At 59.0% G+C, this 26,688-nt stretch overlaps 1 protein-coding gene across 10 annotated transcripts in view; it reads right to left on the bottom strand.

Annotated features, from left to right (window-relative positions):
• Tsnare1 (t-SNARE domain containing 1) overlaps positions 1 to 26,688 on the bottom strand; it is a 113,626-nt gene that overhangs the window by 17,950 nt on the left and 68,988 nt on the right. For 6 of the 10 annotated variants that reach the window (XM_078016605.1, XM_078016612.1, XM_078016610.1 and 3 more), the window contains 4 exons: positions 13,835 to 13,925; positions 11,508 to 11,582; positions 11,110 to 11,166; positions 3,304 to 3,465 (listed from right to left, as the gene is read on the bottom strand). In XM_078016605.1, the coding sequence (XP_077872731.1) occupies positions 3,304 to 3,465; positions 11,110 to 11,166; positions 11,508 to 11,582; positions 13,835 to 13,925 (385 nt within the window). The remainder of the gene's footprint in view (positions 1 to 3,303; positions 3,466 to 11,109; positions 11,167 to 11,507; positions 11,583 to 13,834; positions 13,926 to 26,688) is intronic. The other 4 variants (XM_078016608.1, XM_078016611.1, XM_078016609.1 and 1 more) reach the window with 3 other exon arrangements.

Below are 26,688 nucleotides of genomic sequence, written 5' to 3'. Positions count from 1 at the left end.
GCCTGGGTCTGAGTCTCTTCCTGCACTGGGTGGACTCTGCCTGAGTCCAGCTCTGTTTTAATGTTTTTCTTAAGTCCACTGTTGTACAAGGAGAGAAAGGCTCTTGCAAAGAATGTGTCGTCTCCAAGAGGGACAGCCTACGACACTACTCATCAGCACCATCAAGAGCGTCAGTCACGAAGGACAGACCCAGGAACTGTCATGGACTGGAGGAGACCAGAGACGGGACAAGTCAATGTAACAGGAACCCCTGGACTGGGTCCTGGAGCAGGAGACAACCCTAAGTGGGAGAACCAGGGGACCTGGAGCCAGTCTGGAGAGTAGCTAGACCACGGTGGCAACGCTAACCGGCTGGTTTTGATAGCTATACTACAGTACAACACTAAGAAAAAGCTAAGTCCAGGTCCTTTCTGTGCTATTTTGCAGCTTTTCTTTAAATATAAACTTTTTTTTAAAGTTAAATACTATTAAACAAACAAATGAAAACAAAGAGGCTCCCTGGCTTCCTGGGAGGATCTAGCCTGAGGCCAGGCATACACGCCAAGCCAGGTCATCCAACTTGCCCTGCAGGACGATTCTGGGGAGGAGGACGAGAGGAAGGATAAAAGGTGGGCCTCCAATTGCCTGAAAGGGGGCTCCCAGCACAGACAGCTCTGCACACCCCCTCACAGTGCCCGGCGCCAGGCCCAAACCAGGCCTTCTCATCAACCACTCACCCAGAACCCTCACACATCCCCGAGGGGCTTTGCATTTGCATGACGACCTTCAGATCTCTAGAGGTGGGACTTGGGGTTCAGGCATCCCTTAGTGGCCTGCCCTCGAGGACTTACCTTAAAGCAAGGTGGTGGCATGAGGGTATCTGACACAGTAACTCACTGCTGCGACATCAGTCATCCACCCTAGCCTCAGTCTCCCCATCCACACCCCCATGTTTACCCAAAAAGGCCAGTTCTGGAGGGAAGACCACAAAGGGGCTCCTGGACTCAAGTCTCACCCAGTGATTCCAAAATGTTCCAAAACCCCCAGGGGATGTGAGCAGGGGGAGTCCCAACTCCAGTGGAAGTACGCTGTGCAGGGAGAGGAAGGCACCACTCTGCCCTCCTGAGGCTGCTCCCAGGCACGCCCCTGCGCCCACAGGCCTTGCTTTGCCATAACTCCAGAGCAACTGGCCCATGGGGCCCTCAAGGTGTGGGCCATCTGCTACAGTCACATTACTCCCTAGAGGCTAGCTGGCTCCCACCCTCCCTGATCCCAGCAAGCTGCGGTCACAGGACCCACTGGAACCCGGGGGAAGGTTTTTCAAAGGCTAATGACAACAGGTGTTGTGCTCTCTGTGAGTGACCGTGGTCCGCATGACACATGCCACCCACTGCCCTTCTGCCCGGCACTTGGGACTAGCTGTGTGCTGGCCCAGGCTCCTAGGCATTGCCAAGGAAACTGAGGCTGAAAGGCGAGGTCTGTGCTGAGCCCCAGCTCGCTGTTGAGCTGAGAGAGGCAATGGGCTCATACCAGCCCCAGCCACCCGCGAGGGCCTCTGGTCTGCACACAGGCCCAGACCCTCCTATTAATCCTGCATTAACCATTGTTCTAGAACAGTCCAGAGCCCCAGCTCAGAGCCCTAGGCTGGGTCCCTCCACCTCTCAGCTGGGCCCGTCACCCCTGGGAAAGCCCCATTCTGCACACACCCTACAAAACCAGAAAGCACATCCCCTCCCACAGAGAAGGGCCTGGCACATGGGCCGCCAAGGCCTCTGATTTTGAACCCGACCCTGGGGTTACCTCAGTGGCATGAGCCACTTGACTGTCACTGTCCACCCAGAGCAATCAAAAAGGTCACATAGGTCCCAGGTGGCCCTTAGGCCTCTGCTCGGGCTCTGGGAGCAGGACCTGCAGGCTTGGGATGAGGCCTCCCAGTGAAAGGGCAACAGCAGCTCCCACGACCCGCCTCTTCGCCTCTGTTGTCAGGTCCAGGAGGCCCACTGCCCAGGGCCACCCTGCCCTGAGCTCAGCTTCAGCTGCCTGGTATGGCTCCACACCCCAGGGGTCTCCATGTGGGGCCGTGGAACCTGTGGCAACACATGTGCTCCTTCCGGCTCTGCTCCCTGGACTCAGCAGCTGGAGGTGTCTCCCTGCTCCCTCTCCTTCTGAGACCACTCTGCTCAAGGGACAAGCTAAGCCAGTGGTTCCCAAGGGCTGTCCTCGGATAGGTGTGGGGTTTTAGAGCTGCCGGGGGCAGGCCCACACCCCTCCCAGACTTTCTGGGATCCCGCATCCCTATCTTAGCTTCTCCAGGGTAAGAGGCCCTTGCGGTTCCAGCAGAGACAAAACCCCTGCGGATGTTCAGTGTTCTCTGGACATCTCCATCTAGCCAGAGATAAGCCCAGCTATCTCCCACCAGGGCCAGGCTGGGGCAGGCAGCGACCCTCTCTGAGAAGCTGGAGTGGGGGACGGCTTCTGCAGGCAGGAACACATTCAGCAGAGGTCCTGGGACATAGCTCTCCTCCACCAGCCTGGGGAGTAGGGTGCAGCAGAGGCAGGGAGGAATAGCCCTGAAGTGAGGGCCCAAGAAGAAAGGGGAACAAGCCAGGGCCACTTGGGGTGTCTCTGGAAGGAGAGAGAAAGCCCTGCTAACCGTCAGGGAAACAGAGGCGGAGACAGGCCTGGGCCAGTGACTTGGCTTACTAACTCGCCCAGGTCCCTGTTCTACCACCTGCTCTCAGGGGTCTTGAGCTTCAGAAGCTCAGCCCCTGGGAGCTGCAGGCCCCAGAGCCCTTGCAGACAAGGTGGTCCCGGGAGAGGGAGAAGAGCACACTGGGCACAGACCTAGGCCCAGCGGAGCCACAGCCTGCCAAGCTGCATTCTGCACACACTTCAGCATCGAGTAGGCCAGCCAAGAGTCCTTGGTCTTCAAAAACCGAGGGCAAGCAGCAGCTGCCCCACCCCTCGTGGGCCCTGGGCTCCCCTGCCACCTGGGGCAGCATCCTCAGTCATAGGCTATTCTGGACAGGGGGCTAGAGCTCTCAAAATCTGCCATTGGGAGCCCCAGGCAGCAAGGTTCCTTCCACAGTGCTAGTGACCTCCTGGAAGCCTGAGTGGGCAGGCCAGCAAGCAGTGGGTGGTGCATTCACAGCCCCAGGGTAGGGCTGGCTCTCTACCAAGGCCAGGAGGAGGAAGTGGGCTGGGCTGTCTGGACTCTGGCCCCACCTCCCACCCAGGCTACCAGGGACTGCAGTCCCAGCCACCTCTGTGGGCAGGGAACCTGGGGTGAGCCTGGACACCCACACTACCCTCGCAGAGACCCACCTCCACCTGCAGGATGGCTTCCTCTCGCAGCCGGATGGCCTCCAAGTCCTCCTCGGTGACGTCGGGAAGCAGAGCCTGCTCCTGGCCCTGCCACGTGTGCTCACCGCCGTTAAAGATCTTCTCATCATCAGCCAGCTCCACAAAGGGGGACTGGGGACTCTGCTGATGACAGACACAGTCCCTGTTGTCACTCACGGACTCTTGCTTACCCCATGCCCAGGACCTGGGCTCCTCCCCACAGCCCCTGGCCCCTGTAGGCTGCCTCAGCTCAAGACCAGAAGGGGCTGCAGGCAGCAGGCCTCGGCTCCACGACCCCAGAGCCCCTGGAGTCAGACTCTCTGACGGAGCCAGGGCCAGGACTGAGGGAGTCTCCGCGAGGCCCCACTCCACAGCCACACCACAGCCAGGAGGGCCGCATCCCAGGCCCAGATGCAGGGCTTGGGACAGAGTCCCAAACCCAAGGACACAAAACACTGTGACTTCCCAGCTTCTGGGGCCACCACCATCGTGGCCAGAGAAAATATGCCCTGTGCACACGAACACTAAGTCCACCCTCTTGTCTGGGGCTGTGGAGCCCATGCAGACCCAGTGTCCAGCTGCAGGACAGGGCCACTGAAGACTGAGGCTCAGAGAGGAATTGCCAGGACACCACACAAATAGGGCACAAAAACCAAGGGCAAGCAGCAACCACCCCAGGACCCCAGCTGAGGGACCAGGGGGAGGGCTTCAGGGGTTTTCTCAACTTGCCTTTATTCTCTATTGATTTCTTTAATCCACCAAATTTTGAAATCAAGAAAATGGTGCTTTTCCCTTCAACTAACCACATTTTCTCTGCTGGAACAATCTAGGAACACTTCCGGGCTTTCCGTGGGAGAGGGGTGGGAAGGGCAGTCGCCAGGCCTCCATCTGAGCCTCTGCACTGATCAGGATGAGAAAGAGTTCCCCAGCTACAGAGTCCAGCCCCTCTGTCCCCAAGGACTTGGACTTGGTCTCCCTGAGCTTCTGTGGAGGGCACAAAGTCCTCTCCCACCCTGGGAAAGGTCCCCTTCTGACAAGCCTAGCCAGCATGGTGCTTCTGCCTTTGCTGCAGGGCCCAAGGGCAACAGTGTGGGCAGAGTGTTGGCCAGCTTCTCTGGGACCTGGCCCTGAACAATGGCTGGTCCCTGTCCCTGGCTGTTGTCCTGGGACAGGACATAGGGTAGCCAGTGTGGAAATGACTGGGGGTGGGCCTCTGCCTCCTCCTCATTTCCCCTGGGATGGACCCACTCGGAGCATGCACTGTCCTGCCAAAGGCAGCTCTTCAGACACCAACCAGCATAGGACACAGGGACAACACATGGCAGGGCTGCAATCCCAGCCCAGAACTCTTGCTGGGCTCTCCAGGAGTGTCGGCAGCTGGCGAATCCATGCCTGGACCTGCCTCCCCCACTTCCACTGTGACAGGCTCTAGTACCCTCCCCTCTGTCGCCTGCAAAGCCACGCTCACTCACGTTCTGTGACCCTGTAGGATTCTGATATCTGTCTGAAACAAAGACCACCATGCTGAAGGTCAAGGTGGTCACACGCAGGTTCTGGTCAGCTCACACCAGGGGGAGTAGCTATTGGACTCCATGGAAGTTACATGGTGACCTGCACCTCCTGTGTAGCAGTCACTACTGTACCCCTCTGGCCTCTGGCCTCCCCAGCAACACTTCTCTGAGAGCAGTGTCTGAGGTCTAGAAGACACAGTAGGAAGGACTGCTATGGCCACCTGCGGGATGCCCAGTGTGCTGAGCCATGGAGGAGGGCCCCTGTCAGCAGGTGGGGACAGGACCACGGCTCAGGGCTAGAAGACAGGCCCCAGAACCCAGTGTGAAGGGAGTTCCACCCTGCCCTGTGTCTTCTCCTGGCACTCTTCTGGGGGGATGGGGTAGGGCCCAGCGCGCCCTGGGGAGGAGCCCCTGGCAGGTCTCTGACCACTGTGCACTCGTGCAGCTGGACCAGGGCTGGGCATCAGGGTGGCCCCTGCACCAGCGCCTAAGGCCTCTGGAAATGACAGAGCTGCAGGAAGGACAATGGCCACCCCAGGCCTTCGGAAGGCCAAGGCACTCTTTCTCCCACCTCCTCACAACCCACAGGTGAGTGTGGTGACTCTCCTGAAGAGTGGGGTGGGGTGGAGCACCTGGCCTGTCCTCCTTCCCATGCGCCACACCGACACGGGGGAGTCAGCAGAGGCCTTTAAATAAATAAATACGCAGATAGATGAATATAAAATAAAAGATAAAAAAAATCTGTCGACAAGCGCTACTCGTCCAGGGCAATAATTATCGCCTCCCCTTCCCGTGTGGGTGGGAGGAAGTGAGCAGTGCCTGGCAGCGGGTGCGGGAGGGGTGCTGGCCCTGCGCCAGAGCCTGCGCCGCGCCTCCTCCTGCGGCCACAGCCCCCTCAAGAGCTTCCAGGGTGCTCTCAGAAAACCCTGGCCCACGACCTGTGTGGCACTGGCACCTACTGTGAGGTCCAGCAAGTCACAGACATTGTCTGGGCCCTGGGGCTCCCATTTGTCCAGTGGGAACAACCACGCTCCCCCACCCCACCAGCCCACAATCTGTGCTCACCAGGCACTGGCCGTGTGGCCATCCTGCCTGCCGAGCACAAGACTCATGCCCATAGGGATCCACGGACATCGGAGTCTCCTGACTAACAGGAGGCCTCTTGGCTCTGCCAGCCTGGGCAAGGGCCTCACTTCTCTGAGCCCTGGTCTCCACTTCTAGGACACAAAGCCGACAGAACTGCACCCAGAAGCACCTTGAGAGAAAAGACCCATGAGCAAGGGCCGGAGCACAGGAAAGGCCAGGACCAGGAGGTGACACTTCTGACTCTCCTTGGGAGACAAGGAAGACCCGTGCCATTCCTGGTGCCGTGTCAGGGACGTTAGCCACTCAGGCCCCTGGAGCAACAGGCCCTAAAGCAGAGCCCAGCTGGGGCCTGGCCCACTCAACACTTCCAAAAGCTCCCAGCACACAGAGGACTCCAGAGGCGCACCCAGCACACCTCCAGCCCTCCACGGCGACCTGGCCCGGAAGGGCTGGAAGGGAACGCCCACTTCCTTGGCAAAGCTCTAGGAAGCAGGCCACATGACCGCCTCAGACACACTGGGTGCCCCGGGCCTCTCGGGATATTTGGTTTTCCAAGTCTGGGTTTCAGGGAAAGCCCCCACAAGCTGAGAACAGAGTGGGGTATGGGCCACCCCCGCAGGCCACCAGGAATGGTGCCTTGGCTGGCTGCCCCACTGCGTGAAGGAGGTGGCGCTAGGAGATGTGGAGGGCTGTGGTGGGGCAGAGCTCGGCGCCAAGCCTCCCAGCACGACACAGGACAGGACACAGGACAGGGAGGGGCTGGGCGGACTGCTCAGCACACCTGCAAGTCTGGCAAAGCTCCTCTATGCTGCCCACAGAGGCCCGATTTGGGTCTGTAGCTCAAAGCCAGCCGAAAATGGATTAGGGGTTTGGGAGCAGGTGCTGGGGGTATAGAGCACACAGGCCACTGCAGTGACTCCAGCTCAGAGACCAACAACGGTGGCCCCACTCGCCTCCAGGCCCGGGGCCAACCCATGCTGGGCAGGAGGAGGTGCTACAAAGTGCCACTGGAAAAGGGACTACACAGTTTCTCACGAAGGAGACCAAGCTCAAGGGGCATTTGTTTGGGGACGATGATGCTTGTAGGGGCCCTGCCTACCCTCCCTTGGGGAAAAGGAGCATGATGGTGCAGACCCAGGGCAGCATCCAGGGCTTAGTTTCTGGGAAATGAGGCTCTTTCTCAATCCTCCAATCCTCCAGTCACAGAGGGAAGGAGACCCTGCACATGCCGCTCCTGTGGGAAGGGCCCCCACAACTGGTCAGCAGTTCCTCCAAATGGAAGTCTCTGGAGGCTATCAAAACTGTAGCAATCCTGCCCCCAATCCCATATTAAACAAAAGGGGGGCCAGGGCAGCAAGACACAGCAACTCTGCCTGGTGCCAGACCTCAGACGGAAGCCAAGGGACTCCTGCAAGCATGGAAACGAAGCGTTTTGACCATCTGGCCTGGGGACCATGTTCGGGCAGACAGCAAGGCCGAGCAGGCCCATGGTCTCAAGAAAGATGACCCTCCACTGTGGCTTGCCCCCCACCCTCAACAGTCTCAGCTCTGCTCACTGGAACTGACCCAGTTAGAGCCCACATCCGACCAGGCTGAGGTGGCCCACTCCAGCCAGGCTGAGTGGCTCCCCACAGGAAGCTCGCTGCTCAGGTGCCCCAAGTCCACAGCACCAACCTGGCAACACCCCTGCTTGAACAGGGTCACATGTCATCTCACTATTTATGGTTTGCAAAATTCCTGGAAATAATCTAAGCCTCCACAATTTCTCAGAAGTGCTGCTGCCCATTCCTTCCTCATTAACAGAAATTGCCATCAAGCAGTGAATCTGCAGTCCAGGGCACACGTGCCAAGTGTCCAGTCCAGAAACACCTGAGGGAGACACTGCCCAGCCAGGGCTCAGCCGGCACCAAGACATCCTCCTCGTGACGGCTACCCAGGCCCCTGGTGCTTGGTGCCAGCCATTCCTCTGGCCAGACCTTAACTCCACAGCACGTGAGTCTCCTCCTGTGTGAGCCCAGCACAGACCCCTCGTCTCCTCTGGGCACCAGGTTCGGGGTCCTGCAGGGGTGTTGCTATGAGTGTTCTTACACGTGCCTTTCAGGGAACACACATATGCACCTCCTTTGGGTAGAACTACAAGATCACAGGGAGGAAAATGCTGGACTTCACAGACATTCTATGTTCCTGAGCAGGAACAAACAATCCACAGTCACCAGCAGTGCACAGAGCTCCAGCTGCCCCACGGGCCTGCCAACACCAGGCCCTCTCAGGTATGCTTATTACACTCTTGCTTTGGTGGATGAGAGTTTGTGTGTAACAATACACTGTTATGGTTTGCTTTCCATTTTTCTGCTGAGTAGTGTGTTGAGTGTACATTCACATGCTTATCTGTCATTTGGAAATCCTCTTTAGGGGATGTACCTAAGGCTGCCTTTTTCTTGATTTGGAAGAGGTCTTTACATAGCGTGGACATAAGTCCTCTCAGATGTGTTGTGCAAATGCCCTCTCTCTCAATGTCATATTCATCTTAACCAAGTCAAGTCTGCCACTCTCATTCTTGAGTTAGTGCTTCTGCATTGTGGAAGAACATCCTGCCCTCAAAGCGGGGTGAAGGGCCTGCTCCGGATGTCGGAGGAATGCTCCTGCCTGGCTCTTGCATGGGGCTGTGCCCTGCCAGAAACATCTCTGTGCACAGGTGAGCTCAAGTCTGCAAAGGGTCCTTTTCTCTAGATCAAACACCCACGTGTCCATAGGCAGTCCACCTAGGCAGGCCACGAACTCTGACCAGCATGTGTGTGAGGGTCTGTATCCACCTGCACATGCCGCAGGGGCTTCACACCAGGTCCTCATGTCTGCTGGTGGGAATCCTGCGCTGTGTTCTTAGGCAGGACTGGCTCCCTGCTTTGGTCTGCTCTGTTCCCAGGCACACGTCAGGGTCTGTATGACCACATACACAGCATGCGCTCTCAAGCCATGGAGTCTCCCTCTGGATGGGGAGCTGCAGACCGTCTACTAAAAGCCAGCACCTCTGTCCGCCTGGTGTTGCCCTCCCGTCTCAGGCCCTTCCACCATCTCTCTCAGCAACGATGCAGTTTCCACAGTGGCCTCAGGCAGCTCTTCACAGGCTTCTCCCCACCCTCGATGCTACTGAGTTGGTGTTGCTTTCTCTTCTCCTTCGAGATGGTGTCTGCCATGTGCCCGGCCCATCCTGAGCTCCTGGGCTCAATGGTCCTTCCCACCTCAGCCCCTCCACTAGCTGGGGCTATGGGCACTAACTGTGAAGAATGACTGAAGTACCATCACGTTTTCAATGTGATTTCTGTCTTCCCAGATGCTGAGCTAGCATCTCAACTCTCACCAGTTCCAAGTCCCGGCGGGTCCTCGGAAGCAGCCTGCCCCGCTCTGCCTGGTTCTCCCACCTGTCTCTTCATGCCCACCACACTGCACAGGTCCACACAATGCCAATGGAGGGGACAGAACTAGGTGCCCTATCCCCAAGCTCAGGAGACGACGTTTGCCCAGCAGAGTGCAACGAGCTTCGGGTTCTGCAGGCCCCTCTTACAGGTCCAAGTTACCCTGCCAATTCCTGCTCTGCCCGTTTCCCAGCATCCCTGAGTGGGGCTTTTCTGGGTGTGCTGGGACAGCCCTGGCGTTGGCCCATGTGTTCTAGCAGGTGAATCACACCAACTGTTTTTGAATTGACCAGCCTGGTACTCCCAGAGCCGACCCTGCTCTATGAGGACATGTCCCCGACCCACGTGCCCTACCTTCCTCTGCAACTGTGCTTCCAGCTGAGGCCACACTCCTGTCTCCACTCAGAAATGGAGCTGCCACTCAGGAGCGCTCAGCTCTGCTTCTCTGAAAATGCTTCCACTTTACCTAAAGACCCCATCTGAAGACTCCCAGCAGCTGCAGGGTAAAGGCCAGGACTGTCGGAGCTGCCCTGGATGCAGACGCCTGTAAGTCCTGACGCTCGGGGTTCTGAACAGTCACTGCCTTCCTCTGGCACAGCCGGGCCGGGTCACAGTAACTTGGGCGTTACCCCAGCTCGGATAACACAGTGTGGCTCCAGGAGTAGATGACACCTGCTGGGTTGAGTCCACTCACCTGTTCGTTTGTAGTCCTAGCCCTTTGCCCTTTGGGGGTAGAATATTCCATGGAACAGCCTCCCCCAATAACACCCGGGTTCGAGGAGCACGCTCTCTCTTGCCTGCCTTGCCTCGTGTGGGAGCTGGGTTGGAGGAGCCGACACAGAACCAGAGAAAAAGGTATTTCTCTGTCTCTGTGTGTTTACTTGGTGCAGCCTAGTTCACCTGGGGTGACCCTGACTAGGTTAGTCACGTGTCACAACCCAGCACAGGGGCGCTTCCACCATCTCCTGGCCCTTACCTCTTCTGTGAGCTGTGGTTCCTGTGCCTTCAAACATAGTGTGGCCTTCTCCTCTGGCGTAATGTGTTTTTAAGATTTTCTGTGGTTTCGAAATCTTTTAAGATTGATTTCTGCCTTTGGTTTTCAAATTTTTATTACTATTTAACCAAGGATTTTATTTAAATCAGGGTCAAACTTACTCTACTTACCATAAAGTCTCTTGGATCTGTGCCTGCAGTATTTGGACAGTCTGGGGAAATTTTTAGCCATTACTCTTCAGACATTAGTTCTATCCATTCTTCCCCTCTGCTCATCTAGGCCTCCAACTACTACATTCTTCTGTGGATCTTTTTGGGGACGTTGTGCCACCAAGCTACACCCCCAGCCCTTGTTCTTTATTTTTCATTTTGAGACAGGGCCTCACCAAGTCGCTTAGACTGGGCTTGAACTTGGCATTCTCCTCCTCAGCCTCCCAAGTTGCTGGGCATTGCCGTGGCACTGGACACCTCCCCACCCCTTGCACTTGCTGGGAGCTCAATAAACCTTTTCTTTATAAAGTACTCGGTCTCAAGTATTTTGTTATAGAAAGTAAGAAAGTGTGATGCTACACGCAACAATCAGCAGTCACTTGGGAGCTTCCTAGGGTCGGCACCATGCCATAGCCCAAAGGTCAGAACGCCAGAGCTCTACAAGCTGGACACTGAGGCAGACCCTTGAATGGGCCTGTCCCCAGCTTCCCACCCTCTCCTGGAGCACAGACGGCAATGGAGTCGGTACTGACCCCACAGCCACTGCCTGACCACAGTACCCACGTGGCACCCACCTGTTTGATGCCCCTCTGAGCTGTGGGAAGCAGTGCTCTGGACTTTTCTGCAATTTTCTGTTGGAAAAAGTAAAAGAGGAGAAAGAAATGAAGAACATTAAAGGTGGAAAGAGAAGGGTCAGATAAACCACAGGCCCTGAGAGCAAAGCACACCGGGGGAGCCAGGCCCTGGGCAGGCTCGCAGGACTGGCTGGACAGCCTCAGAGGGCCTCGTTTCCCTGTCTGTCAGAATGGGGTGAGGCCTGCCCTGCCTGTCCCCAAGAGGCTATTGTAAGATACCCTTGGGGCAGCACTTCTGGAGGAGGAAGGCCACCCCACGCCACCCAGAGACAGCCAGCCGAGGTACACTCTAGGGCCCACAGCCCCCACTGGCCTGCACCCCGCCCGCAGCACCTCACCTTTTGGACCACTCCGTACCGCTGAATGGCATCTGCTAGCTGGATCTTCAGCCGGTCCAGCTGAAGGCGCTCCTGCTGCAGACAGAGGGCAGGTTACGGGGCGCTGAGGCCTCCTGCCCTGCCGCCCCTGTCATGGTGCTCTCTGCGCCCCTCTCTGCCCAGCAGGGCCACAGCCCAGCTTCTCCATGCATCGTCACACCCCCACCCTGAGGACGTGGCTCATTGCCACTGCCGTCATCAGCCAGAGTCCCAGTGACACCAGCACCATAGGACCCACGGAGCTCGACCAGCACTGTCAGGAGCCCGGAGCTACTGTGGCCCAGTGTGTGGCTTGGCCCCTCAGCAGCCCAAGCACTGTGGTCGCCCCACAGCCCAGGAGATCATGACCTGAGTCCTGACTGGCCCAGTCCAGGCCTCAGGTACTGGAGCCCGGTCCAAGGGACCCATGCCTTGTCCTACTGCTGTTCCCCTCCCCTGCAACACTGCCTCTCAGCCTGCTCCCCTGCTGTTCAGCACCACACCCCGCCACCAAGACATGAACCGCCACTGAGCTGGTGCTCCAGAAGCATTTATCAGGTGAGGGGCTGGACAGGACAGGCCTGGAGTGTCCCTGCTCAGGTTGGCCACGGACCCCACTGACTGATAGGGCCTCCCCTCCCGCCTCCAGCCCTGTGGAACTGGCACCAAGGAAACCACAGCAGCTCTAGTGCCCTGCCCAGCCTGGGTGCTTCAGTGTGGTCCCAGCAGACCTGGCTGTCCACAGCCACCACACACCGCCACCCACTGCCACTAACGCCCATGGCGAGAGGTGCTGGTGTGGCCAGATGAGCTGTGGCCTGTGCTTGAGGGACAGGCTTTCCAACGCTGAGCCTACACGCCCACTCAGCAGTTGGTGGAGCCTGTTTCCGTGACCTGGGAGGGTGGCCTCTGGTCATTGATATCATACGTGAACCCCAAGACAGAGCAAGTAGCCTGGGGGAGCACAGCACTGTCCCCGCTGCTGCCCATGGTATCTTCTACTGCTCGAGCATTCCTCCAGAGAGCCGCCTGGCACCCACCCCAGCATGCACCTCTGGGAGGCTGCACTGATGTCCTCCTGTGCCTACTCACCAGACCAGCTCAGGAAGGAGAAAGGGGACCTGGGCATGCTTCTTAGAGCTACCAGGCCACGGAGCCCCCAAATCAAGGGGCTCCACACCCACCTTGCGAGGGAGCAATGAGCACCACACAGAAGGCAGCCAGGTTGCCAGGGTCCCTCCCTCGGCAGTGGAGGTGGCTACGGTGACCCAAACCATCTCATTCCCTAAAGCTGAGGCCAGGTGAGGGAGGCACCGAGAGCCACATGGCGGGTGCTTCCCCACAGACTCTTGTTAGAGCTAGGAGAAGCCCAGTCCTCAACCCCTGCCCACATGGGCAGCCGAACCCTCAGGCCCGTCTGCTGCAACCTCGACCTCCCTCCACCCAGCATCCCCCGCACACTGGGCAGATGCTCCCCATGCCTCCCAACACCAGGGGCCAACAGCAGTGCCCCCTCCTTCAGGCCACGGCATGTGGTGAGTCCTCCTCCTGTGAGGCCCTGTCGTGTCCTGCACTTGCCCAGGGCCAGTGGACACTGCGTGGTCCAGAGTCCTCCCACGGCACTGTGGGAGCCACCAAGGAAGGCTCCCAGCCCATATGTGCCTCCTCGCCGCAATTTCACAAGCAAGTCTGTGGGGTCTCAGGTGGAGTAGGACAGACGGACACCCAGTGGGCTGTCATTTAGAACACTGCCACACCGGGGTCCACCAACAGCACAGAGGACTCAGACCACCGTGCCTGGCGCAGCTCACCCCTGCTCTCGCCATCACCCCCATCAGTGCGCCTACCACTGGCCACAGTCTTCGCACCATGCTGGTACCCCAGGAGCTCAGGTGACCTGAAGCACACATGGGAGGGCGTGCACGAGTCACCTCCACATGATACACCACTCTATGCAAGGGACTTGGCTGAACACGGACTTTGGTATCCAGGGGTGACACTGACCCTGGGGTCGTCAGTCTCCATTCAGGAAGGCCCAGCCAAGACTCGGACACCCTCACCACAACCACAAAGCAGGTGCCAGGAGAGCAGTCGCAGCAGCCACCCCTGGCCCCTGCTGCTCAAAGGGCCCACACACCCAGTTCTGGCCCCTGAGCCACATGTGGCCGAACCCAGGGCAGCCTGAGTATCCATCTGTGCACGCGGATCCTCGTACCCCTCCAGGGCCACATCACCCCGCCACAGACTCCGGCCGCCCTCCCCTCCCTCAGGGGCCTCCCTGGTCTGGCCCAGCCCTCAGGGAAACATACCAGACAGGAGCCCCGCAGGAGCTCTGACGTCTGCTTCAAGGCACCCGCACTGGCCGACACGGCTCTGTTGGTCTCCTGCTGCATCGTGTGCCTGGGGCAGGGAAGGGGCGGGGAGAGAAGGGGACACAGCAGGCAGAAGGGAGAGCAAGGCACAGCAGAGGGACAGGCAGAGCCCAGCGAGCAAATGGAGAGGAGCAGAGAGAAGGGAGAGAAGCAGCAGGCAGGGCCGGAGGGGCAGGACAGGCAGAGGGCGGGAGGGGCAGGGACAGCAGGCAGAGGGGTGGGGGGCATCAAGGTGAGCTGCGTGGGAGGCAGAGGCCACCTCCAGGACCACCCCAAACATAGTCGTGCGGCTCAGAGCCGTCCAGCCCGCCACGGGCAGCCTGGGCACCAGTGAGGAGGCCCGGCCAACCTCCCTGCAAAGGGGTCTCAATGCTGAGCAGAGTGTGGCTCTGGGGCCCAGGGTGAGCCTGTTGCCACCCCCAGAGCAGTGGCATGAGAGGGCCTAGGCAACCCTGGCCACAGTCCAGCTGCAGCTTTGAATGTGGCCCCAGCAGCAAATGAGACCAGGGCTCTTTGCAGGCGCTGACCCTCCCCAGTGGAGTGACACCTGGGTATACATATCCAAGTCACACCCAAGAGAGGTGGGACCCTGGCCTGGCAGAACCCAGAGAGCCCTCCTGACCCTGCGCAGGGCAGCCCAAGGCGAGGCAGAACTGCACTCCCAGGACCCGCAGTGGTCAGGGCAGTGCAGGTCTCAGGTTCTCAAAGGCCACCCACTGGTGCTGGCACCTGACCAGGTGACACCCAGCAGGCAGTGCACTGTCCGCACCACAGGTCACGGCCACCTGTTGAGGGGTTCACTGCCCCAGCCATGCCTCCCCTCCTCGGCCCTTCAGTGGCAGGGCGAGGCAGTCTGTGCAGGAGAGAGCTGGGGCGGGCTGAGGAGGAGCCAGGAAAGGCTGGTGACAGCAGCAGGGACAGGGGCCTTCCGGCCCCAATGACTCAATGGCATGGCTGCTACCCAGCTAGGTCTTGCCTCCTGGTCCTCCTCCTTCCAGGGGCTGTCCACTCACTGTGCCGACGGCCACGTGACAGAGCCCGACACTCCACCCTGGAGCACCACCTCACTGCCACCCCCACAAGGACCTCTGCAGCCAGCTTGCCAGACCCACAGCCCGAGACCCACCTGAGCGCCCTCCCCCATGGTCCTGCCCCCACCTGGACCTGATCTCCAGAGTGTCCTCCCTAATGACCCTCGGTCCATCCGCCTGGGCATCCCACTGCTCTCACATTCGCCTGCCCAGGATCTCCCAACTTCCCCATCTCCGCCCCGTACCCCAGCCTTCCTGTCTCTTCAGCAAAACTCTCGGCTCCCCTGTCCCCATCCTCCATTTCCCAGTCTGGCATGCGGGGGCAACTGCACAGCCAAGACCCACTCGGCAGCCAGAGACACACTGCCCCTGCTCCTCCGCGCCCCAGGGCTCCTGCAGGCCCCTTGCCCCTCACGGCCACAGCGTCCCAGACACAGTCCCTGAAGCAGAGGTGCTAAAAGCAGGTCATGTCCCAGCCCTCACACTGGCCAGCCATTCCTCGTGTCACTCTCACAAAGCCAAAGTCCCTGCACAGTGCTCCAGCCTCCCCCGGCCCTATCCCTGCCCTTCACGGGCCCTCCCGCCCCACCCCTGCTGATGCCCATCCGGACAACCCCACATTGGTGCTTTGCTCCCCGTGACCCTGCAGCCCCTAGACAGCTGGGGCAACGACCCCGGCTGTGAACTGGCACTGTGGCTACGGGGCAGTGGGCAAGACACTCGGCACAGCCCAGGGCTGGCTCCCCAGCAGGCCAGGCTGTGACTACCCACACATGCCTCTGGCCGGCACTGATGCTCCTCTCCTCAGACTCCATCCCAAAAATGGTGGCCGCCACAACTTCATGGAGTCATCAGCACTAGAGCAAGGGCAGTTGGTTCTGGGCCGGGTCCTGTAGGTCCTCTTCCACGGGCATCTCCTCTCTGTCCCCTCACAAGTATCCCTTACCCAACCCGGCCACCCAAGGCCGTAGGCACAGCAGGTGCTCAGCCAGCAAACCTACGCAGCAGCAGTGAAGCGGCCGGAGGGGGCGCCCCGCAGAGGGAAGGCAGCCGACTGCAGGCCCCCGAGACCAGCCAGCTTCTGGGGACAGAGACTGACTGCAGTTACAGTGCCAGCCACCCTGCCCCCGCGGACTCAGAGAGCAGTCAGAGGAGGCGCAGAGCTATGGGTGCAGCAGAGCAGGGCTCCTCCCAGGCACTCAGAGCTCGGGCATCAGGAACGAGGAGAAGCTCCAGCTCCGGAGCCCTGGGGAGCCAGCCACCTACCTACACACAGAGAGGAGGGGTGCGACCACATGGTCAAGGGCAGACCCAGGTAGACACGGCCAAGGGGGCCAAAGAGCTCTCTCTGAAGGTCAAGACTGCACAACTGTAGCTGGAAATGACAGGAACAGTCACAAACGAGCCATAAGGAGAATGAAAAGGGACGTGACCGCAGACCCAACGTGAAGGGACAAGCCGTGGAGACAAGAAGGACCAACACCACTAAACAGACAGGCCTGAGGACGCCGGCGGTGGCAAGACTGAAACTGCAACTGAAACACCACCAGACAGACCCAGGTGAGCCGGCTCCACCACCAGGGAACAAGCGACCCGGGGGCAGACTGCAGGAGCAGCCCCCACCACGCCAAAGCCGAGCACAGACCCAGAGAAGAGAGACAGCAGGCGCCCCACAGAGCCCAGGACAGACCTCGGACAGACAGTAAGAAAGGAGGCGGGAACTGCCGAGGGGGCGCTGACCCAGGGTTCAGAGGTGGCCTGACACTTCAAAGTCAGGTATGAGCCGGGCACAAGGCCACACAAGTGATTCCAGCAGCTCAGGAGGCCGAGACAGGTGGCACACAGGTTGGAGGCCAGCCGCAGCTACTTAGTGAGACCTGTCTCCAAATAAAAAGGACTGGGGATGTAGCTCAGTGGAAAACTGCCCTGGGGGTCAATCCTCAGAACAAAAGGAAAGGCCACCCACAGACGGCTCACTAAGTTAGGAGCCAGCCTTGATGCAATCCGACACTCAGGACTGAGAGTCTAAGGAAACTAGAGCAAGAGACCCCACATTGCTCTCTCGGAAGGCGAGGGTATCCATGTCCCTGCACACAGGAAATCCCGAGGGTCCGGGAAAAGCTCCTGGAACCAATAATGAACCTGAGGCCCCACAGGACACCAGCAATGCACAAAAACCAGCTGTGGCCAAGAGTGGACAGTGGAATGTGGACAATGCCACCAAAAGCAGTGTTCAGCCTCAAGGTCCCTGAGCCACTTCCAACAGAACAATGATAAACACAAGACCCACCCCTGGAAAGCCTGAGGCACTGCCGAGAGAATCAACAGAAAGGCGCACTCCGGGCACACAGGGCGCCTTTAAGAGGGCCATTCTCACAGAGGTCTGCAGACGCCACGCAACCGAGATGAAACTACAGCAGGATTTTAAAACAAAAATCGACAAGGTGATTCTGAGATGTCCACTGACACACCAAGGACCTGAGGGTCCACAGCACTGCACAGTGGAGCAAGCTGGAGGGCACCAGCCTGCCTGGCCTGAGCAGGATTGCAGCCTGGGGACCCAGCACTGGCCGGGGCCACAGCACAGCACCATAGAGCAATCCAGGAATGTGGGCACACGGTGTTCAGAAAGGCACCCACGCAGCCCATGGGCAAAGATGGCTGTCTCGACAAATGGTGCTAAAAGTGTTTTTAAAAAGTGACCCTCAACCCTTTCTGAGGGCACATGCAGGAGTGAACTCCAAATGCACCACAAGTCTAGCTATGGGCGTGAGCACGGTGGACTCCCTGCAGGTGTCCGCAGGCTCTGCGTGGCTCCCCACAGCGGGCGCTGTGCTTGACTGGCAGCTCTGCAGTCCCAGGCCGTGCAGCACAGGCTCTCATGGGGCCACAACTGGGCCGCCGAGTCGCACCATGGTGGGGTGGCAGGTGCCCCCCAGTGCGCGATCTCTGCTCACAAAGCTGCCAGGATCCAGTCGCAGCTCCACCCCAGGGACCTGGCCCCATCGCCTCTCAAGGGCCTGTCTCTGACACACAGTCAGCAGAGTGCCCACCTTTGAGGGCCGTGAACAAGACCCTGGGTCCAACTGCCACCTCAGGGGACACACCACATTCAGGACATAGCTACGGTGAAGCATTCCTGATCTGCCTAACGCTGAAAGTTCCTGCTCTTCTTAAGAGACTCTTAAAATGAAGAGGCCGCCACGATGCAAGGAAAAGACTCTGCACACTGGCACCGACCAGGGCTGCACAGAGGGCGGCACGGACGCTCGGGTCCAATGCTCGGGACACACAGCCCCAGGAATCAGAGGCACCATGTGAAGAGACGCCCCGTGGGAAGACAGAGAAGGGACTGTGCAGGGAAGACGCCCCACAGCCCTCCTCAAAGAGATGCACACTGAGGCCGCAGTCCAGTGGCACTTACAGCCCCACGGCCTAGGCCCCAGGCTGCACTGGTCTGCCAGGCAGGAGGGAAGGTGGCAGGGCCCTGGGGAGCTCCTTGGCGCCTCGCCAGCTGGGGCATGCTCCACTCCCAGCATCTTGCCCAGGAGGACCAGGCACACAGACCTGGAGATGCGCGCTGGCTGGAGAGGCACCGCGGGCCCTGCGGGCGAGACAAGCAGAGTCTGAGTCAGCCACACCAGAGCACCACTCAGCAATGAGTCGGCTCTTAGCACCCGTGGCCACGTGACACAACTTCAGACACCCCACACAGGAGACGACCCAGGCCCAGGAGGCCACGGACTTCATGGTTCCACATGCACTGAGCTCAGAAGAGGCAAAGCTACTCACAGCATGGAAATCAGGCCAGTGGTCACAGGTAGGAAGGAGCCCACAGCCTCCTCCAAGTGAGGCAAGCACCCTGTACCTGCCTGGTGGAGATGCACACAGACAACACACCCAGGGCTGGCACACCGTGGCACCTGGGAGGCCCACAGAAGACGAGGGGCAAGGGGGCCTCATGGATCCCTGCCTGCCACTGGCCCCAGACCCAGGAGAGGCTGAGTGGGACAGGTGGGACAGGGCCAGTGTCCTGCAGAAGAGGCACAGTATCCCTGGAGAGCTCCAGGCAAGGCCAGGGGGCTCCTGTGTGAGAGGAGGTCCTCAGAATCCCCGTAAGAAGTCCTGGGCGGTTCTAAGAGCCACAGTCCTCTCCTGGGGCTGACGGACCTGCGGGGTGCAAGAGCAGCCGCAGCCCCACCACGGGAACGCGCCCCGCACTTCCCCCCACCTGATGAGAGCCACCACCACACCTGACCGCCCTCAGTCATGAGGCTGAGGACAGAAGCAGTGACCACCAGCAAGAGCTCCTGTGAGGCATGAGGGCAGCGGCCTGGTGCTCGGAGACCACTGAAGGCCTCCTCAGTCCACACACATGCCATGGGAAGGGCAGCGTCGCCCACAGGGAGAGGGTGCTGCAGGGCACAATGGGCCACAGAAGGTGGCCACACACCAACCTCCAGGGTAACAAAGGACACTGCTCACCACATCTGCCTCCACAGGACAACCTAACAATCTCCGGGAGAAGCACAGCACAGCCACTGGGAGCCACGGCTTCCCAAGGCGCAGACCAGGGAACAGAGCTGGCCAGAAGCAGGGTGACCAGCACGCAGGGGAACAGGCAGCAACAGAGGCAGCCCCACAGCGAGGCTGTCAGCGATCACAACATGGCTGGCAGGCCAAAGCGCCCACCACGCACGTGGGCACAGCAAGGGCAAAACGGAAGATGTACAAAGGAGCCAAGGGCAACTTTGAGGGATGAAATATATGACAAATTTCTAAAATAAAATTTCTCTAGAAGGGCTTAATGAGAGTAGATGCTACAAGAGAAAAGATCATCTCTTAAAAAACAGCGACAGACACTGTCCCAACTGGTATCCGGGGAGAGCAAGGGAAAAAGAGGGAGACTGAAGCCTGCGACCCAGGGACAGCGGCAACGTGAAGCAGGGTGTGATCAGTGATCCGCAGGAGGAGGGAGCGCTCAGAAGCCACTGGAAGGAGAGTGACCAGACCCTCCAGATGCAACCAAGAGCACAAACCCACAGAACCAAGACAGGCAACAAACCAGACTAAGAAGAGCACAGAGAAACCACCCGGAAGCAGACCACAGAAAAAGAGCTAGAGAGAGGACCGAGCGGCCAGCCAGGCAGAGGACCCAACTGAAAATCAGACACAGTAGGAAACAAGGGGAACGGACCAGAGCACCAGCTGTGGGACAACAGCAAACGGGCCAGCACGCTCACAGCAGGCTCAGCCCTCGGGGAAAGGAGAGGGAGGGAAAACCTGAAAAGACGCAAATGAGATCCAGCCACAGATTCAAGAATCTTACAGGACCCTAAGCAGATCCTTACCCACAAATAAGAATGATATGACACTCATGTGCACCATGTTCCAATGGTTCAAAATCAAGGAAGAAAAGTACTGAAGGCAGCCAGAGAAAAGGACACACCGACTTCCCATCAGAAACCACAAGCTCCCAAAGGGAACGGGAGACATTTCTAAAGGGGTCGGAGAAAAACCGGGAACCCAGAACTCAATACCGAGAACAGAATGTATTCCAAAATGAAAGTGCAGAGGCGACTTTCTCCAACAGACAAGACCAGAGAGGGTGCACCACCACTGTGCCCTCAGACTGCCTTCAGTAATGGCCAGCAGGGAGGCACAGAAGCTGGGCCCACACTAAACAAGGTGTCTCTGGAGGTGACCAACACCAAGGCTTAACAGAAACTCTGTTACCTGAACCCTCAGGAGGTGGCCAACCGCCAAAAGCAAGAACAGCAGTGAGCACGGTGGCCGCACAGCACTAAGAGCAGGAGCAGGGCAGGACCAGGCACTGCAGGGCTCTTGGGCAGGGAAGCCCAACCACGCTACATGCGAGGAGAGTGCGAGGAGACAGCGGTGAGTGGACACTGAGGCCCGAGGAAGCAGCAGCACGAACACACGATGACACACACAGCAATAAAACCGACTGACCCCTCAAAGACAGCAGGATGGCCTGGCCATGCAGCTCCGTCAAACCCACCCTGAAAAGCAAGCTGGCTTCCTAGTTTTTCAACTTGCAACAAAGAAACCCCAGGGAAACCCCACTGACACCCAGGAAAGAAGTCATACAGTCCCAACAGCCCCTAGAGGGAGGAGCGGGATGAAAACCCTCTGACTGGCCCTGCAGGCCTGCGCTCCTGCAGTGGACACAGACCTTCCAGGAAATGCAAGCACACACCAGCGCACCTGGTGACCACGGCCACGGCAACCAGGTGCGTCCAGCACACACACAGGCAGGGCCTCATGCCCAAGCGGGGCTCTTCCCAGGAATGTACATGGGTCCACACCAAACACCATTTGAATCCACTCAATGTGTGACCAGAGGCCAGTCCTGGACTGAGCCCCTCATCTCTACCTGCCATGGGGCCGTAACAGGCCCCGGCCCTTGGGGACGTGCAATAGGCACTCAAGAGTGAGTGAGCATTAACCCACTCCTGCCCCTGCCCTGTCTTGCCAGGCCACGTCGAGGCACCACGGGCAGAGTAAGGGGCACACAGTGGAAAGGAGGGTGTGACGGGAGACAGCCACACCAATACCTGAGCCCTGGGGCACGTAGCTTCGGGCAAGCGCAAGATACATAGGGACATGACAGGGGGCCACAAACGAGAGCCCAAAGATGACACCAACCATCAATCACCCAGGATGAGAGGCTTGATTTCACTGGTTTATTTACTGATTTTTAATTGCATGCTGGACTACATGCAAATTTACTTTGTTTTTAAAAATAAAGAAGACTCATTACAATCCCTCAATAAATGAGGCGAGTTTAGGAGAATCTGAAAGTGCACCATGGCTGTGGGAGGCTTCTGGGACACGGCAGCCTGCTGCCCTCAAGACATCTGGAGGACCCTGAGGCCACCTGCCGTTCTCAGGCTCACTGCGTTTGGACTTGTCCTGGCAGCCACAAGACGAGCTTCCCCACACAGTCACTCTGCAGCAGGGAACTCCCAACTGTCCAGGCAGGACATCAGGACACAGGCGGGTAGGGACTGTGGCACTAAGGGGTAGGATAGGGAGGGAGAAAGGTGGCCAGGACATCATTCCTGCTGAGCCCTGCATGGTGTTTTGGGCACTAGACCTGAGTACTCGTGTCACAGAAGAGAGACCTCAGATACAGACAGGTCACCACACCAGTCAGCCACCAGGAACAAGCCATGTCTGCTAGCTGGGACCTGCTGGAGCCCTGCGGGAGCTTTAGGAGGGCAGCTGCTGACCTTCCAGCCAGCCCCAACTCCGGGCAGGTGGCTACACCACGCCTTGGGCTGGGCTCCTCATGTCCCACTGTGGCTCCAAGGCACAGCTCCTCCTCCCCAGAGCCCAGAGGTCAAGCAGGGCCTTCCTCCCGTACCCTTGCTCCTAACGTCTGCAGAGCTCCGGCAGGCTCCCCTGGCTACAGGCCCAGGGCTGTGGGAAGGGCTGGGCTCCTCTCCCAGCCCCACCCTCTCCATGGAGGCTGACCTGCCCAGGCACTGCTGCTGGGAACAGTGGCCTGAAGCTCAGCCACAGGAGCAGACACAGCCCATGCTGTGGGTGACACCCAGGCATGGAATGGTCAAGGAGCATGACCGGGCAAGGCCTGCAGTGACCTGCAGGAGCTAGGGAGAGCAGAGGGCAGAGTAGGCATGATGTCTGGGCCCGAGGCTGGGGGCTGGATGCTGCCCCTAGACCCCAGGCTCTGAGCACACATTGCTATGGTCTGACTCATGTTTTTAAAGACCACCTTGACCTCTGCATAGAACCAACTATTAGCACAAGATGAGAGGTGGGAGGACAGGTGGGGGTGGGGAAGGGGTACAGTGCTTGGACCAGATGGTCACATGGTAGTGGGTGAGAAGTGGTCAGGCAGGATTTCTCAAGAGGAGAGTGGATGGACCAGTTGATGGCCTGTGAGAATGGAGGCCTCTGACTGAGAGGTCCCGGTGGACAGGCCAGCCAGGAGACAGGAGGGTGCCGTTGGAGGGCCACCAGTAGAATCTGAGTACCCAAGAGGGATTCCAAGCTGTGAGGCAGGCAAGACAAGGGGAAGGGAGCGGGGGAAGGGAGAGAGAAAAGGGGCCAGAGGAAGGCGAGCCGGCTGGGGCCCAGGGCAGAGCATCCACCAGCAAAGCAGCAGCTCAGGAGGGCAGGGCCGCCGGGCAGAGGAGACATCCAAGGGAGAAAGCGTGGGCCAGGAACCTGAGCAGACATTCCTCCAGAAAGACACATATGGCCAACAGCACAAAGAGGAGCTGGACATCGTGGGTCATCAGGAAAACACTAATCAGGGACAAGGACATGCCACCTCATTCCTACCAGGAGGACAAAATCTGGAGGGCAATGATAAGCGGGGTCAGGAGGTGGAGAGCCCGGAACCCTAGCCTGCCAGGGGCATGCGGACGGAAGCAGGGGGCAGCTCCCTCACCACCCTCCCCTGGCTGGCCGCCGCCCCTGCAGGCACTGCCTTGAGGCTCTTCACAGCTGCACCTCAGGCCACCTTCCTGGGGGGTGCCCAGAGGTGCCAGGTTCGGTCTCACCTGTGAAGTGAGGGAGCAGGGATGCTCCAGCCCCACCTTGGCCTCTGCCCACCCACAGCTCCCTCTACTCATAGGTGGTCCCTGTTCCTCAGCCACCTGAAATTCTCATCCCCAGCACCCAGGGAGAGGGTCCCTATCAGACAGGCCAGGCCATGAGGTCAGCTCCTCACACCCAGCTGGCCATCCACTCACCATAGAGACTTGGCAAAACCTGAGGTCACTCCCTCATCTAGGAATTTTTATGGGGGCTGTGAGCCTGATACGAAGCAAGAGAAGCCCAGACCCCCTCCAGCCAGCTCTGCTGCATGTTCTGGGCCATTTCCCAGATCTGGGGACCAGGCAAACAAGAGGGCCGTTTCTCCAAAAGACCTGCACAGCTCTGACTTGGTCTTCCATGCCATCAGTCGTGTGCCTCCCTTCTAGAACCTTCCACTGGCTTGAAGGGCTGTGGAATTAAAGTCAACAATCTATCCCAGATTCTGGGGTCCTATGTGGTCTGGCCCAAGCCTAACGCCTTCTCCCTGCCAGTCTCCCAGCAGGGCCACCACAGAGTGGCAGTGGCCTCCTCTGGCTCCTCAAACTCACCCTGATTGACGCTGCTTCAGGACCTGTGGTGGTGTGAGGAAATGGCTGCAAAATTCTTTGGCTTGCCTGTCCCCGAGAAGTAGAGTTCTCATCCTTCTCTTGGAACCCAGGTAGGCTTTGACCAACAAAGAATAGGACTGATCCCGGGCAACTTCTAAGAGGGACTATGAAGGACGAGACATCTGCCTTTTTTGCTGGAGTGTTGGCAGGAGGCCTGGGCTAGCAGGAGAGGAGGTGGCCATTAGGCCACCATGCCGGCAGGGAGCCCCACTGCCTAGGGAGACCAGGCAGCTGCTCCAGGGGACAGTCCCAGCAGAGCTCAGACCTGAGACATCCCAGGTGCCAGTCCTAGGCATAAAGGAACCTACAAATGATCTAACCACCCCTGCACACACCCCACCCACCCCAGGGCTATAAACAGTCCCAGTGCGGCCCAGTCAAAGGCCTCCCCACTGCTCATGCCAGACCCTGACCCACCAACTCGGAGGCCTTTCATCCCACTGTCATTGAGGTCCTGCGTGTGGTCCAGCCCCAGGGCTGCTCAACAGCTTCCCCACCCCCCAGCAGACTCCACATCCATGAACTCCCATCCCAGCCTCCATGGCAGCTAGCAAGCCCGAGGACAGCCAAACACAACCCTGCTCGCTCTGCTCCCAGGCAAGGCCCTCCCCTGCCTTCGTTTCCCCGTGAGCCATGAGGAGGCTTAGGTTTGGACAGCCAACCCTGTTCTGAGCGCGTCTCGGGCCCCAGGTCAGCTCTAGAGGGAAGGCCGACAGTTAGCCCAATTGCTCCTGTGCCCATGACCACAGGGCACAGGAGCAATTGGACTAAATCCCATTACAGAAGCCTTCTAGGGGCACAGGGCAGCCTGAGCCGGAGTGTGCCTCCCCTCCTGGCCCTCGAGCAAGTCCTGAGTCCTGCAGGTGTGAGTGCAGGAGTGCTCAGTCACAGGGGGCCAGGGACAAGACACTCTCGCAGCTCTGTGTCCTGCCAATCGGAGCTTGGCTGCCATGTGTGGGGCTGTTAAGACTGAGCCCCTCCGAGAGTCGCCTGCACAGGCCCTGGCACTGGGGTATCTGGATCCCTTCTGGTGCCCATCGGACATGCAAACCCTGGTGGGAGAGTGCTGCTCACACAGAGCTGGGAGCCCTGCCTGCCAGGACCCTATCACTGCCCACTGAGCCACGGACTAGAGGCCCCTGGAGGTCACCGCCACCTCGGCTACCCTGACTGCACACGACAGAACAGGGCTGAGTAGAAGACACCACTGTGAACTCGTGTGGAAATCGGGGAAGCTGGCCCACAGAAAGGAGCTGGAAAGCCTGGGAGCAGGACCCTTTGCCACACACCAGGAGGGTGCTGGCCCACAAGTCCCCTCCACCCTTCTGTGATCCAGGAAGCCCCCTGGTGGACTTTATGAGCAGAATCACCCAAGGTCCACCAACCAGGATGGGCAGGGGATCAGGGCAAGGTCAGCAGAGAGGGAGGAAGGCAGTCCACAGCCAGTGCTGTGCCCATGACAGGCACAGAGCAGTCAGGTCATGGGGGCTTTGGAAGGCAGGTGGACAGGTCTGTGGCAGAGGAGCAGAGACACCAAGGTACACTTCTGGCCCCAGAGCCAAGGTGGGTGCTGCTGCTGGGGCTGAGGTCACTGCGGGCCAGGCCCTGCGTCAGGCCACCTGCCCACTCTGCGGACAGCCCTCTCCTCTCCAAGGCCCACGTTTGGGGATAATCTCTTCACTAATCAGACAGGTAGCCCAAGTTACGTAAGTGAAGGCCACCTGGACACTCCCACCTTCTGGTCCCAGGGATACCCAGGAGACAGGCAGTGACACAGGGTTACACACAATGATGTCACTGGGAATTGTTCCTAGTAACCGGACACATTACGAGTCACACGCATCCAACAGCATCCACAGCCCCCACTACGAGCACATCTTCAAAGTCCCTGATGAGGTGCAGGCACACCACTCACCCCAAGTGCAAAATGCTGCTTCCAGAACACTCGCTACTTAAACCCAACTCTGGTGTTGGCCTGAGGATATGAGGAAAGGCGCCAGAGGCACCACGTGTCACAGTGGCTCCTCAGATACTCTGAAGGTCCACGCTTCCTGGAATGGGCATCCAAAGCCTCTCTCACAACCAGAAACAAGGACTTCATTTTTACAAAGAACAAAAATGGATAGCAGGCAATGTCTGCCAAGGTCCACTGGTGCCAGGAACACAGGGCACCTGCACGCACGGCCGCTCCCGCTGCTCCAGAGTGGAGCTGGAGTGAGGTCGGGGATGTCCCACACCCTCACCCACAGCTCTGTGCAGGAGACACAGCAGGCGCAGACGGACCAAGGACCAGGCCCTCAACGTGGCAGGTCCAGAGAGCAGCTCTGCTGACCGGGGATGAAACACTCGGCATCCCTGCAGGCCAGAACCAGGACAGGTCCAGGCTAGCTGGGGTGGCACTGCTCGTGCTACCTGGAGAGCAGGGTCCCAGCCTGCAGGTCCCCAGAGCCCTGCAGGCCCACAAACCTGCCCAGCGGCCCAGGTGGAAGGAGCCTGCCCTTCTCCTCCCAGCCCACCAGGTCCTGGCTTAGCAGACAGTACCACCTGTGCCTTCTGGGGC

This window comes from Ictidomys tridecemlineatus, chromosome 7 (assembly GCF_052094955.1).
Source record: "Ictidomys tridecemlineatus isolate mIctTri1 chromosome 7, mIctTri1.hap1, whole genome shotgun sequence".
Lineage (NCBI taxonomy): Eukaryota > Metazoa > Chordata > Mammalia > Rodentia > Sciuridae > Ictidomys > Ictidomys tridecemlineatus.
The sequence above is the reverse complement of the archived record's forward strand: the minus strand, read 5'-3'. Positions and strand labels throughout refer to the sequence as shown.